The sequence below is a fragment of the Phytophthora cinnamomi genome (genome assembly GCF_018691715.1).
Source record: "Phytophthora cinnamomi strain GKB4 chromosome Unknown Contig16, whole genome shotgun sequence".
Lineage (NCBI taxonomy): Eukaryota > Oomycota > Peronosporomycetes > Peronosporales > Peronosporaceae > Phytophthora > Phytophthora cinnamomi.
The window spans coordinates 561,424-574,485 of record NW_027150949.1 but is presented as its reverse complement, the minus strand read 5'-3'; the positions used below and the strand labels follow the sequence as shown (position 1 = coordinate 574,485).

The following is a 13,062-nucleotide window of genomic DNA, read 5'->3' as shown; positions in this document are numbered from 1 at the left end:
ATCGCAAGTCTTAAGATCGCAAGTCTGCGATTCATTGTGGCCGTCGCATCCCAGTGGCATGTCGCCAATCAACAAAGTGATGTCCCTAATGCATACCGACGAGCATACCTCGACCGACCCATTTACATGCGAGCCCCCGCCGGGCTTCAAATCCCCAAGGACAAATGCCTACTGCTGCGGGAAAGTCTCGGCCTAAAACAAGTGGCAAGCTGTGGAACGATACTATTCACCACTACTTGCTAGAACTTGGCTTCAGGAGGATCCAACTTGACCCGTGCTTGTACTTTAGGTGGCGTGAGGGCAAACTAACGGTACTAGGCCTCTATGTCGATGATGTGGTGGTCGTTAGCCAGCGTGAAAACGATTCCGACTGGACAATGCAGAAGCTCGTCGACCAATTCCACATCAAGGACATGGGTCCAGCGAAGAAGTATTTGGGAATTAACATTGAGCAAAGCGACCGCGGCATCTACCTCCACCAGGCAACCAATATTGACGGTTTGCTGGCCAAGTGTGGCATAGAGAACAGCCGCCCCGTGACTACGCCGATGGAGTCGACTAGGGAGCTGAACGAAGAAGACAGCGAGCCCTTCTATGACACAAGCAGTATGTGGGAGACGATCAGGTCTCTACTTTGGATTAGCAACTGCACTAGACCCGATATTACGATGCCAGTGAACTACCTGGCACGCTTCGTAGCGAGGCCCACGGCGGCGCATTGGACTGCGGTCAAATGTATCCTGCGCTACTTGCGAGGATCACGGGAGTTGAAGTTGTACTTTCCCCGACCACAAGCCCCACGATACACTATTGAAGCAGCCATCTTCAGCGATGCTGACTGGGCCGGGGACAAGGACACAAAATCGACTTCAGGAGGATTGCTCACCATCAACGCCATGCCCATTGCGTGGTACAGCAAGAAACAATCTACCGTAGCACTCTCTACAGCCGAAGCTGAGTACATCGCTGGGGCGACGGCAGTACAAGACTGTTTGTGGGTGAAGCAGCTCCTGGATGAGCTTGATTTACGCGGCAAAGATGATAATATCGACTTGTACATTGACAACCAGAGCGCGATCAAGAACATGGAGAACGATGTGACGACTGCACGCATGAAGCACATCAATATAAAATTTCAGTTCATTCGTGACACCATCCGCAAGAAGCAGATAACGGTGACCTACTGCCCTACCACAGTGATGAAGGCCGACATATTCACGAAGCCACTCGGCAAAACGTTACATGAACGCAACCTGGTCATGCTGAAGCTAGTCAACACGCATACGGACAAGCTGTAGACACGGATCGTCTTGGTCAAGGAGGACGGTTGGACATCGTAAGTGCTGGCGCCACCTGCGATGAGTGCAGTGGCGACGATAACGACCTGCGATGACTACAGCGACCCCTCCAGCTACAAAAGACGAAACTACTCATGCATACTAGGCTAGCCCAGCTTTCTAGCAAACATCCAAACTAATTCATTCCGTAATATACCTGGTGCGAGGCACCACTACAAGGAGCAACCTTGTTCAGGATCAAGTAAGCTCCCTTCACTGTAAACAGATACTATATCATAATCCACTAAAAGAGAAAAATATATAATACGGCCGTAACTGCAGGTACGGAGGAGAACTACAGTGCACCGCGGAAAATAAATGAACAATAAGAGAATGCATGTCATGATCCACGAGTAGACCTTAACTGCTTCTTTGTAGCACGAAACTTTACAACATAGGTGACTTGAGGGCAATTTCTCAAGATGTGCGACTTAGGTCTCGAAAGTGCAACGATTTGGGTGTAGAATAAATTATCTGACCAATAACCCGGAGAATTTTGGCTCATCGTACGGTCCGCGCAAGCTAACACGTCCGTACTATTGACATAGTTCCTTGTGCAGACCATACGAATGGCGACCACCCTCACCTCCACGAGGACTGCATGTTGCTTGAACGCGGGGGAAAAAAACGCGGATGTCGCTCGAATGATCAGATAAATTACTTGTCACAGGTATTATTGTGAAAAGTACTCAGAATGTCTAATCGGATAGTAAATCGGCTGATTTAGTGCCATATTTAGAGACGGGAACCCTTATTTATTTCGACCCATCCCTTATTTAGAATTGGGTACCCCTAATTATAATCGGTCTTATGGAGCATCGCGTCAAAGCTATTTTAGAGTCGGAATCGATTTGGTCTCTAAATAGGCTGAAATGTCAGCTCCAACCTCGGCATTCCGAGGAAGTCCGCACAAATAAATCCACCGAGCGAGCGGCTATGCAAACACTAGCCAAGACATCAGTCAAAAGAGGAGGAATCACCAGGACGAGCAGAACCAGCGTCCGTGTCGAGGACGCGGAGTTTCGCTTCGACCCAGAGGGCAGCTTTGATGACCTCTACGCGAGAGCGGAAGAGCGCATCGTAGCCGCGCTAGCTGCTTTCGATATTAGAACGTTGCGCCCTGATACTAATCTCTACGCTAAGCCAAGTCAAGGCGCCACTCAGCAGGGCTGGGTGGATTTAACCACAGCTCTCCGTCGAAATTCTGCGGCATACATCGTGTCTCCGTTGTCTCTCTCCCTCACCACTGTTCTGATAAGATGGCTTTAGAGCCCAGTTCCCCACTCCTATTTAAGCCGACTTACTCAGATTAGTACCCACATTAACTTCCTATTCAGTACAAATTACCACGTATCGTTTTTGCTCACAGCCCTGATTTACAGAGCTATACGGAGTGACAAAATCACCGGTTTTCACAATATACTCGAGTACAAGTTATTTCAAAATAGGATTTTTAACTTAATAAAAACTGGATGGGTCAACACACCAGCATAATTTGATTAGAGCACAGGTGATTCAACATCACAGTCCCCTCAAGCGCGAATCGATTGAATCACATTCAGCAGGTATTTCGATTGGAGAATAATGCCACTTGACTGGATAAAATCCAGAGAATTATTATTATTATTATTATTATTATTAAATGGTTCCTGACCACCCTCACACAGAGAATCGACCAGCGCGTTATCGAATTGTATGCCTGCCAGAGCATACTTCTGCTTCTCCTTCCCCTCTTCATTCCTGCTGCCTGCAACGAGAGCCATCGTCTGCCCGACGAGGGGGGCCATGAGAACAGCGGTATCTTCCGTACCTGTCTGTGTCATTACGGCTCCACTGATTTACCTGGATATCGTCTCCAGGTGCTTCTCCACCTAACTTAGCTGGAGAAGTTGTGATGCAGATATCCCGTTGTCACATCGTTGAGGTCACTTAGCTAGCCAATCAGATAGTGAGTTTTCATCTTCAGGTAGAAATGATCTCCAGCATATCACCACCTGGAGATGACGCGACCAGGCCCTTAGAAGAAAACGGAGATTTGTTGTTTACGAACATTGGTACCATCAACATCATCTTACACTAAAGGTGTATTTTATTCGCGGGATGCTGCAGGTGAAGCCACCTGCACCAACATTATGTACGCCATAAGGCAACTCCGATCGTGCGACGCACTTTGATTTCAGCTTAGCAAGGCTTCTTACAGCACACAACACGGCTGCGACGCTTTTAAAAGAAGATCATTTTCGATTTCCCCAGCCAAGATACAACGCGCCAACAACCATGGGAGGAGTCTGGGAAATGGACCAACTCGCCACCGTGTGCGTGCCAACCCCCGAGAACGGCAAATTCGACTTCAGTTCACGTGAACCTACGACGCTAATCGAAACATTCTCGACCACAGTGGCCAAGGCAGCAAACGATAGAGCCCTCAGCATCAAGAAGGATGGTAAGTGGGTCACGCACACCTGGCAGCAGTACTTCGACGCCAGCCGGCAGTTCGCACGGGCGCTCATTCACATCGGCGTACAGCCTCACGAGGCTGTCAACGTGCTCGGCAACAACTGTCCCGAATGGCTCTTCAGTTACATGGGCACGATCCTGGCTGGCGCGGTGGCCGCCGGCATCTACGGCACCAGCAACGCCAAAGTGTGCCAATACATCTCGGCTCACTGCGAGGCCAAGGTGGTGGTGGTGTCTGACAAAGAGCAATTGAGCAAGTACCTGTCGATCCTGGGCGAACTACCGAAATTGAAGGCCTTGGTCGTGTGGAGCGAAGTCGACATACCCCAAGAGATCAAGTACAGTGTTCCGATCTACGCGTTCAGCGAGTTTCTCCAGTTGGGCGATGAAGTGAAGGCGAGTGTGTTGGACGAAAGGATGGCAGCGCAACAACCTGGTCACTGCTGCTCGCTTATTTACACTTCTGGCACGACAGGTCCTTCGAAGGCTGCCATGATATCCCACGACAACCTGACGTGGGTAACAGCAGCGGCTTTGAATGCTCATCCGGAAGGACGTGAAGCTAAGCGAGGTGTGAGCTTCTTGCCGCTGTCTCACAGTGCAGCACAACTTCTCGACATTCATGTACCTCTGGTTATCGGCTCCGAGGTGTATTTCGCTGGTCCGGATGCACTTCGCGGTGATTTATTGGCCACGCTCCAGGAAGTTCGACCTCACATCTTCTGCGGCGTGCCTCGCGTCTGGGAGAAAATGATGGATGCGCTCAAGGACAAACTTGGTTCAGCTCCTGAAGGAGTTAAAAAATCGCTGTTGATGTGGGCAATGGAAAGAAGCGCCACCTATTTGGACCAAACTCAATACGGCGCAACCCCAAGTGGCTTCGGCCTGCGATATTCAATTGCTGACTATCTAGTCCTCAGGAAGATTCGGCATGCTCTTGGCCTTGACGAATGCACCACCTTTCTGACGGGAGCAGCACCAACTTCACTGGAGGTCATGCGCTTCTTTCAGTCGCTGAACATTCAGCTGTACGAGCTCTACGGACAAACGGAATCGACTGGACCACTCACCTTCAGCATGCCAGGCAAGTGGAAGCTAGGCAGCGTTGGGCCTCCGCTTGAAGGAACTCAAACTCGAATCGATCTCACCACTGGAGAAATCCAGTACACAGGTCGTCACGTTTTCATGGGTTACCTTCATGACGAAGAGGCCACCAAGAAAACGGTCGATGACGACGGCTGGTTGTACTCGGGAGACATCGGCGAGCTCGACCAGGATGGATATCTCTTCATCACTGGGCGCCTCAAAGAGCTCATTATCACTTCGGGTGGCGAAAACATCCCGCCCGTGCTGATTGAAAACGAGATCAAAACCGAGTTGTCAGCCTTGTCCAATGTGATGGTCATCGGAGAGAAGCGCAACTACCTGACGTTCCTCTGCTCTCTGCGTGTGGAACCTGATGTCGTCACTGGAGCACCGACCGACAAGCTTGACAAGGTGGCGTTGGGCGTGGCGAAGGAGATCGGAAGCGAAGCCGCCACAGTCTCGGAGGCCCAAGCGTGCGAGAAGTACCACAAGTACATCAGCGACGGCATGGCACGAGCCAACACCCGAGCCGCCTCTCGTGCGCAGTACGTGCAGAAGTTCGTCATCCTCCCACGTGATTTCTCCATCGACGGCAACGAGCTCACAGCCACGATGAAAGTAAAGCGCTCAGTCGTCGAGAAGATGTACACCCAAGAGATCGAGAAGATGTACTCGCCGTAAGACAAAATACACAGTTGTATTTTTTTGCTTGTGATGAACCAAATTATTGGTGATTCACGGACGCAACGTTACTTAAAGGTTTGTCTTTAGTCCGGCTGAGTGGGTCACGAAGTATGGAGAGTGCAGAGCCACAGGCACAGCTTCGACGACTGGCGGCGGGCTGCGAGGGTCCGTTCGGCGCCAATAGTTGTCCTGCTCCATGTGTTCGCCCCGTTCCAAGTCGCGCTCGTGTCGCCTCAGCAGTGCGTCGTGCATCGCTCCGCGGTATCCGCGCCAGGCCCAATAGCCGTAGCCGACCACCATGAGCATCGCCAGCACGATGAGGCAGTAGACGGCAATGTACACGCCGCTTGACCCCATGATCTCGTTGTGTGTTGAACTGTACGAGAAAATGAGAACCGAGATGATGCGTATCTTTGATGCGGACATGGCTTTTAAAGGGTATGACATTTGAACATAGATTAACTGATTTTGTGCCTGGTTGTTGAAAATGCTTACACCGAAATATACAGGATATTGGATGTGAGAAGCTGGCGAATCGCTGATTGACAAAAGCTGACAACTTCAACATCGTTAGATGTTTTAGATGTTTTCAAAGCACTTCGGACAGTTGAGATTTAGCAAAGGAGGCAAGCAAGTTGTAATTGTAACACCGATGGCTTGGACGGCAGATGAGCTCTTGCGACTGGTCCGCGCGTGGGAAGAGTGCCTCAAGCCGCCGAAAGCTGGAGGCGGGAAGACCAAGAAGAAGAAGAAACTCGCCGTTCCAGACCTCAACAAGGCCATTTACCGGCGCTTCGAACATCTCTCTGGGGGCTCCAGCCACCGTAATGCCCACACAGTTGTGACCCGGAAAGGTATTTTACAAAATTCCTACGTCTTCATCCGTGCGTTTGTAGACGATGAGGATGTGAACGGCAATGTGGACTGGTTTTCGCTGTCGTCGAGCGAGCAACGGGCGCTGATGAAGACGGCGGGGGGAGAACGCGTTATGCCAATGGACGAACGAGTGTTTTCGGCTCTTGACAAGTTTATTGCTTCTGAGATCGGGATCGCCGCCAAGAGTGAGAAGGAGAGCGTCAGCTCTGAGGCGACTGAAAGTGAGGTGGACTCAAGCGACGGCGACCAGTACCAGAAGGTTCTCTCGCAGAATAAGCCCACACCAAAGGAGAGTGCTACTCCTCGACGCCCTGCAAAAGCGAGTGGCGAAGTCCGCGGCAAAGCGAGCAGCGCGAGTACATTGGAGGAGGAGACTGGCGAGCCGAAGGAAGAAGGCCTTGTAAACCCAAAACGCCGACGAGTGGCAGCGTCGAAGGTGCCTCCAAGTGTGAAGGAGATACTAGAAAGACAGAGTGGCGGACTGGTTGGATTCCTCGAAAAACGCGCGAAGGAGCGCGCGAAGGAGCATGAGCATAGTCGCCAGGAACGAGAGGCAGACCAGAAGTTCTGGGCGGAAGAAACTGAGAAAGACCGCGCGTTGCTACGGGAGCTGTTTACGCAGGATTAGTCCTAGCAACGACTACAGTGGATGTGATCCCAGTCGCTTGTTTGTCGTTTTTGCAGCATGATTCAGTCTAGTATTAATCTTGATCTTTCTTCTTGCCTGCTCATGTTCTGTAGTGCCCGACCTAAAGTTCGTAGTAGCAGCGATCGCACACACGAACTGGCACATTGATGCCGAACTCCGGAATCGACTTGAATTTCTCGGAGCAACCTTCGCACACGAGGGCACCGCAGCGCCGGCAGTTGTGCTGGTCGCGGTTCTGCTGCGCCTCGCTTGAAGACGTCGAGTTCCACGTGAACGGCGAATCGCAGCACATGCAGCGCGTTTTCGTGCTGAACGGAACCCACTCTGGTAGCGTTGGGTTCGCACGACGAGCATCACGCACAATGCGGAGTGCGCTTAAATAATTGCGTCCCAGGTGGTCACTCAGCATATTCTGCTGCACCGGGATGTGCGAGAGTTCTTCGCACTTGCGGTCGACGTGCACGGCCTCGTAGATACCCTTGTAGAAGAAGATGTGCGTCACCTTGCCCGGAATGTATAGCTCCTTGGGATCTTCCACAAGGGTTGTTGCCAACTCCGCAATCGCCTTTTCCTCCTCGCGGCGCGCTTCGGTCGAAGGCTCTGGTGTCTTGTCTTCGCTATTTGTTTCTCCAACCTTATCAAGCTCGTCAATTAAATTGGTTCGCGTTAGTGTCCAGGATGATACGCCTTCATCCTTGTCTGTTTCTTTTGCTTTTTTCTCGGCCAACGTAAGCTTGTTTTGCGGAGAAGTAGCTTTCTTTTGTTCTGCCAACTTGTCGCGATTTGCAAGTTTTCCCTTCCTCTGATCGGCTGCTGCCGTGGCCCACTCACGTTTCCTCGGCGCCCAGAGCGTCTTGGCTCGATCTTTGAACGCTTCCAAATCTTCTGATGCTGTGTCACGCCAACAGCCTTTGAAGTTCTTAAGCTCGTCAACCAGCTTGAGAACATTTGACGCCTTCGCACGAGGCACAATATCGTCACGAAGCACGATTGAATGGACGAAATCATTACACGAGTCCGCCACACTTAAATTCACGCAAGCGGGGACAGCGTACGCAAAGCATTCAAGATCGTCGAACTCCTTCTGAAGCATTACCGACAGCAAAGCTGCACAACCTGCTCCAAGGGAATGGCCAGCGAACACGATGTGATAGCCGTCGTTGTGCAGAACCCGAAGGGACTTGACGATACGATCCTTAATCCACATGACCGCTTTAAGCATTCCGTTATGCGCAAAGGCATCGACAAATCCACCCGTTGCCTCACTCTGAGGCGCACCTGCGGAAGAAAGCCCGATCTCTTCTGGGTATGCCTGGATATCCGTGAGCGCATCCTGAACAGACTTGGAGCCTCGAATCAACACGAGCGCGGTCTTGGTTTCTTTATTGCCGAGCAGCGCGAACGAAGGATGACGGACATCTTGATCTTGTACGTGGGCGTAGACAAGCACAAATCCTTGCAACCTACTAATCCGCTGAATATCGAGAACATCCAGCTCGTAGATGCCATGTAGAGCTAACGGAGCGTACTTCAGCACCTTAGAGAGGAAATCATCCGAGACTGGTTCACAGCCCTTGTGGTGTTCCTTCTCCCCCTCGGGTTCAGCACCACGGTCGCCGCGGTTCATCGCCATGAAGTAATATGTGCCAATGGCAGCATCTTGGAAGCCAAGATCATCCAAGTCGCCAAGCAAGCCTTTCAGTGTTGAGAACGATTGCATGAACTCGTTGCGCAGGATGAATCCAATCAACCCAGCCCTGCCGTATTTGCGCAAGAAATCGGCGCTCACGACAGCCATTTTAGCCGCTGCGCCGATCGGTGCAGACTTTGCAGCGACGAGCGTGCCTCCAGCAGCACGCATGATCTTGTCAACCGTGGTATCAGTGGCTGTGTTGAAGTACACAATGAGTTTGTCGCTGAGGTAGTCTTTAACACGCTCGATGCGCCATTGCACGAGCTGCTGATCTATCTTCTCCATCAAGATGTAGTGACAATTCTTGCATAGCTTCGATGGGGTCGTGTGGCCATATGCGCGAATAATCGCGGATTCTGGTAGATCATCTCGGCAGAAAGACTCCGAGCAGTAGCCGCACTGATAGCGGAACTTCGTCATGCCAAATTCCACGTTGCATTCCTTACAGTGCTTCGACTCGGTAAGCTCTGGAGGAGACAAATATTTCGGGATGTTATCTTCGCAGCAGGTTACAAGAGACCTCTCAACTGGCGACAGGTCTGGGAACCTTTTCGACAACATGGACAGAACCTCTGCGTCTCCCTCCTCATCCGAGCCCTTGGTCGAACCCTTGGTGCTGTGCTTCCTTCCTCTATGCGCCGCTGGAATCATCGGTTCCGAGGAAATGGCAGCCGCAGTCGCTGCCTGAGCCATTTCCAGTCCAAACAGCGAAGCCTCCTTAATGGACTGCACGGTGCCATACACCGCCTGCTTCGACGACGACCCCGCCAAGTTAATCGCGGACGACGGCAGCGACAGTGCCGCCGACGAGATCCTGCCAAAGAACCCCGACGACCTCGCAGGCTCGCCGCGTTTCGGCGAATCTTTCTTCTTGTCCTCTGCAGATGCAGCCGACGGGAACAGCACATTATCCTCCATCTTATCATCCTTAGCGGACGGGAAGAGCGTGCTCGCCTCGTTCTCTCCGCCCTCTCCGTCCATTTTCACCTTAGCAGCTAAGGAACCTTCCGCCTCTTTCACCTCTTCACCCCCGTCGCTCTTCTTTCTCGACGGGAAGAGCGTCTGCCAATCGGGGCTGCTCCCGCCCGTCTCGGAAGCTTCTTCTCCTTCTTCCATCGATTTCTCAGCCCCGGAGGCCGCCGCTCTTGATTCTTTCTGCTCCTCCGCCTTGCGTCCCATCCACACTCGAGTGCGGACGACGCTATTGCGCGTCATGGGGCCCAGCGCGTCCTGGAACTTCTCCCCGTAGAGCCAGCCTTCCTCGTCGTAGTCCTCTCCCTTGTAGACCTCCCAGACGAACTCTTGCTGCTCGTCCTTGCTGGGACACGCCTCCTGACGAGCAGTGCACCAGGCGGGAGGATCCTCCGCGTGCAGCCGCGCCGTCCAGCCCTGAATATGGCGGGGCATTGAGAAGTAATAAGATGGAATGTTGTGTTATGCGTAAGTTAATTTTTGCCTCGTGTAGAGAAGAGTGGGTGGTGAGAGCTAGTGCGACGGAAAGAGGAGACAAAGACGCACCATGATGGGGTACCAGCGCTGGTTCTCGATCACCTCCGGCATCGCCACCCGAGCCGCTTACAACCGCTGCTTTCGTGCGGTTTCTTCGGCCGGAATTGGAGAAATGAGACAAAACGGTTCTGATTTAGGTACACTCAAAAGGAAGTTCGATAGTAGTATGCAGAAATATATAATAGTAAACAATATTATCACTACTACTATTGTTACTACTATAATTCTGAGATTGGGGCCATTAGTACCGTATAGTCGTAGCTCTAGGCTTCTAAGGGTCAGCTAGGACGTAGCCAATGAGAGGCGTATATTTCTAAACATATGCTAAATTGCTGCCTCGCTATTTTTAGGTTTGTCCTCCGCTAAAAAGGGGTCTAGCCTCACCCTGAGGGCGTCTTTGTTTCAGTTTTCAGTCTGGTTAAGTTAAATGGAGTCTTAATTCGACGAGCTCCTGATTGGCTCAAGCTGCTTCACCATACGGTTACGACTTAACTACCTCGCCGAGGTAGTTAAGTCGGAAAATAGTCTGGTTAATCCGGATCGCTACATCCATGAGCACGAAGGCCGCCGCACTGAGTGTGTGCACTGCCGCTGCTGTAGCAGCTCTTGCTGCGGTATTAGTGACTGACAGAGCACCGAAGACAAGCATTTTCACTGCGACGAGGTTGGACTTTGAGAGGTTGCTAGCAAAGGACGAGGGGAATGAGTGGTTCCCGCGGAACTTGCGATGCAGCAAGAAGACCTTTGTGGCGCTCGTCAGCTTTTTGAATTCCAGAAACTTCGAGTTTAAAAATCTCACAGCGAGGGAGCACAGTTTTTCAAAAAGGTGGCCGGAGTGCTCAATTTTTTAGCGTCCTCGGCAAGCTATCGTACTATTGGAGACGCAATGGGAATGAACGAGTCTGTCCTTTTTGAGGCTGTTGACGACCTATTAGAGTTTCTAGCAGATCTTTTGAGTGAGGTTGTAAGATTTCCTGATACCATGGCAGAGTGGAGACGAATTGAGCAGCAGTTCAGGTGTAAGAGAGGTTTTCCTGGTGTGGTTGGCGCTGTTGACGGGTCTCTCATCGCTATTCAGAGACCCGCCGACTTTAACGGATTTTACTGTAGGAAGAACTACCCGGCGATTAATGTACAAGGGATTGTTGATGCTGATCAGAAGTTCATGGCGATTGACATGTATCCCGGCTCGTGGTCTGACAAAAAAATGTGGAAATATGCGCCATCAAGCCGTCGATTTCGTGAGAATATGCCAATTGAAACTCATTTATTAGGAGACTCCGGATACACGCTTTATCCCTGGCTTATTACCCCGTTTCTCGAGCGCGAGGAGGGTGGTCAGCTTTCTCGGATACAAAGTCGCTTTAATTTCCTTCACTCAAGCACTAGAATGACGGTGGAATGTACTTTCGGAAAGTGGAAAGGGAGATTTCGTAAATTGATGACAGTTATGAGCGAGAAAGATGTAAAGAAAGCATGCCGACTAATTGCTGCAACCGCTGTGCTTTACAATCTGTTCGAAATGCTAGCTGACGATACCCAAATTGAAATTGTTCGTGAACCTCCCGATGATGAAGTTGATTTTGGACCCGTCTCCGCTACAACATTACGCGCTATAGCAGTTTCCAAGCGCAACGCTATTATGTCACTGATTACTCGATAATTTGTCACTGATTTTGGCTAGCTGTGCTAGCATTTGCTGCATAGCCTCTGATTGCAGCTGTTGCTGCTGTAGTAGTTGAGTTGATATCTGTGTTTGCTGCTGTTGCTGTTCAATTAGCTTCTCCATAAAACGCGTGCTGGCAGAAGCATCATCGCTTGGAGTCTTATCATTAGTATGCGAAATCGATGACGCCACTTTAGCAATGCTGCTAGACAAAAGTTCCATTCCTTTGAGGACATGTTCACCTTGCGTCTTTGCTGTTTTCGCGGCTGTTTCGTGTTTTTGGTGCTCTGGCGCGAAGCATGTGCTGTTTTCGGGGGTGCAGGCGATGTTGTTGTCGTACCGACGGAGACACGCATGGTTGACGTGATGCTGCTTGGCACTCCAATGCTCGGGCTGCTGTTCGGGCTGCTGATCGGTGCTGGTGTGTCCGTGCCCACCTCACTGACCCGATTTACCGTCGTCGCACCATCATCTGTCGAAGCTCGGCGTGCCGCAGATGTTGAACTAGGACATGAGGAAATAAACGGCTCGGAGCTGAAGCCATCTTTGTCGGCCCAGATATCTCTCATGAGACCAAGGCAGGGTGGATCATCAAGAGGACCAGCGTTTCCCGTTAGCTGCAAGTCGTTATTGTAGGCATCCCAGAGACGCTTCATGTGCTTGAGCTACCAAGAAAACATAATACAAGTAGTGAGTCATGATATCAAACAAAAAGCATAGACGGTTTGCTCTCTACCTTGTTCTTGCATTGCTCGCTGTCGATGTTCTCACCGATCTTAGTACCAACTGCTGCAGTTAGCAAATCCCAGCATTCCTTTACTTGCTGGTTTGATTTTGCATTGTCAAAGTGGTCTTGTAGTGCCCTGAAGCGAATCTTAAGTAGGTGCTCAATCCGGTCTTCCGTCCACACAAAAGGCGCCTTGCCCTTGCCTTTGGTTGGGCGGCCACGTTTTGACCCACCCCGGCGCGCCTTTGGCTGTGGAGGTGGATCCTCCTGCTCCTCCTGCACGGACGTGCCTTCCTGCAATGAATCTGTCTGCATGCGCGGAGCTCCCACCAGATGCTCCTGCGTCGTGCTATCGTTTTGCATGGACGGCGCCTGCTC

The 13,062-nt window shown here is 51.2% G+C and overlaps 4 protein-coding genes across 4 annotated transcripts; 2 read left to right on the top strand and 2 right to left on the bottom strand.

Annotated features, from left to right (window-relative positions):
* Positions 1-3,614: 3,614 nt before the first annotated feature.
* Positions 3,615-5,561, top strand: IUM83_02410 (Long-chain-fatty-acid--CoA ligase ACSBG2; the record flags this gene model as incomplete). Its single annotated transcript, XM_067926324.1, has 1 exon — positions 3,615-5,561. The coding sequence occupies one exon, from the start codon at positions 3,615-3,617 to the stop codon at positions 5,559-5,561; it is 1,947 nt and encodes a 648-aa protein (XP_067796786.1).
* Positions 5,562-5,633: 72 nt separating this feature from the next.
* On the bottom strand, positions 5,634-5,990 carry IUM83_02409 (uncharacterized protein; the record flags this gene model as incomplete). Its single annotated transcript, XM_067926323.1, has 1 exon — positions 5,634-5,990. The coding sequence occupies one exon, from the start codon at positions 5,988-5,990 to the stop codon at positions 5,634-5,636; it is 357 nt and encodes a 118-aa protein (XP_067796659.1).
* A 226-nt stretch (positions 5,991-6,216) lies between these two features.
* On the top strand, positions 6,217-7,068 carry IUM83_02408 (uncharacterized protein; the record flags this gene model as incomplete). The annotated part of the gene is made up of 1 exon (XM_067926322.1): positions 6,217-7,068. One exon carries the CDS (start codon positions 6,217-6,219, stop codon positions 7,066-7,068), a length of 852 nt encoding a protein of 283 aa, XP_067796564.1.
* Positions 7,069-7,189: 121 nt separating this feature from the next.
* On the bottom strand, positions 7,190-10,342 carry IUM83_02407 (zinc finger fyve domain-containing protein; the record flags this gene model as incomplete). The annotated part of the gene is made up of 2 exons (XM_067926321.1): positions 7,190-10,171; positions 10,301-10,342. The coding sequence occupies 2 exons, from the start codon at positions 10,340-10,342 to the stop codon at positions 7,190-7,192; spliced, it is 3,024 nt and encodes a 1,007-aa protein (XP_067796717.1).
* Between the last annotated feature and the right edge of the window lie 2,720 nt (positions 10,343-13,062).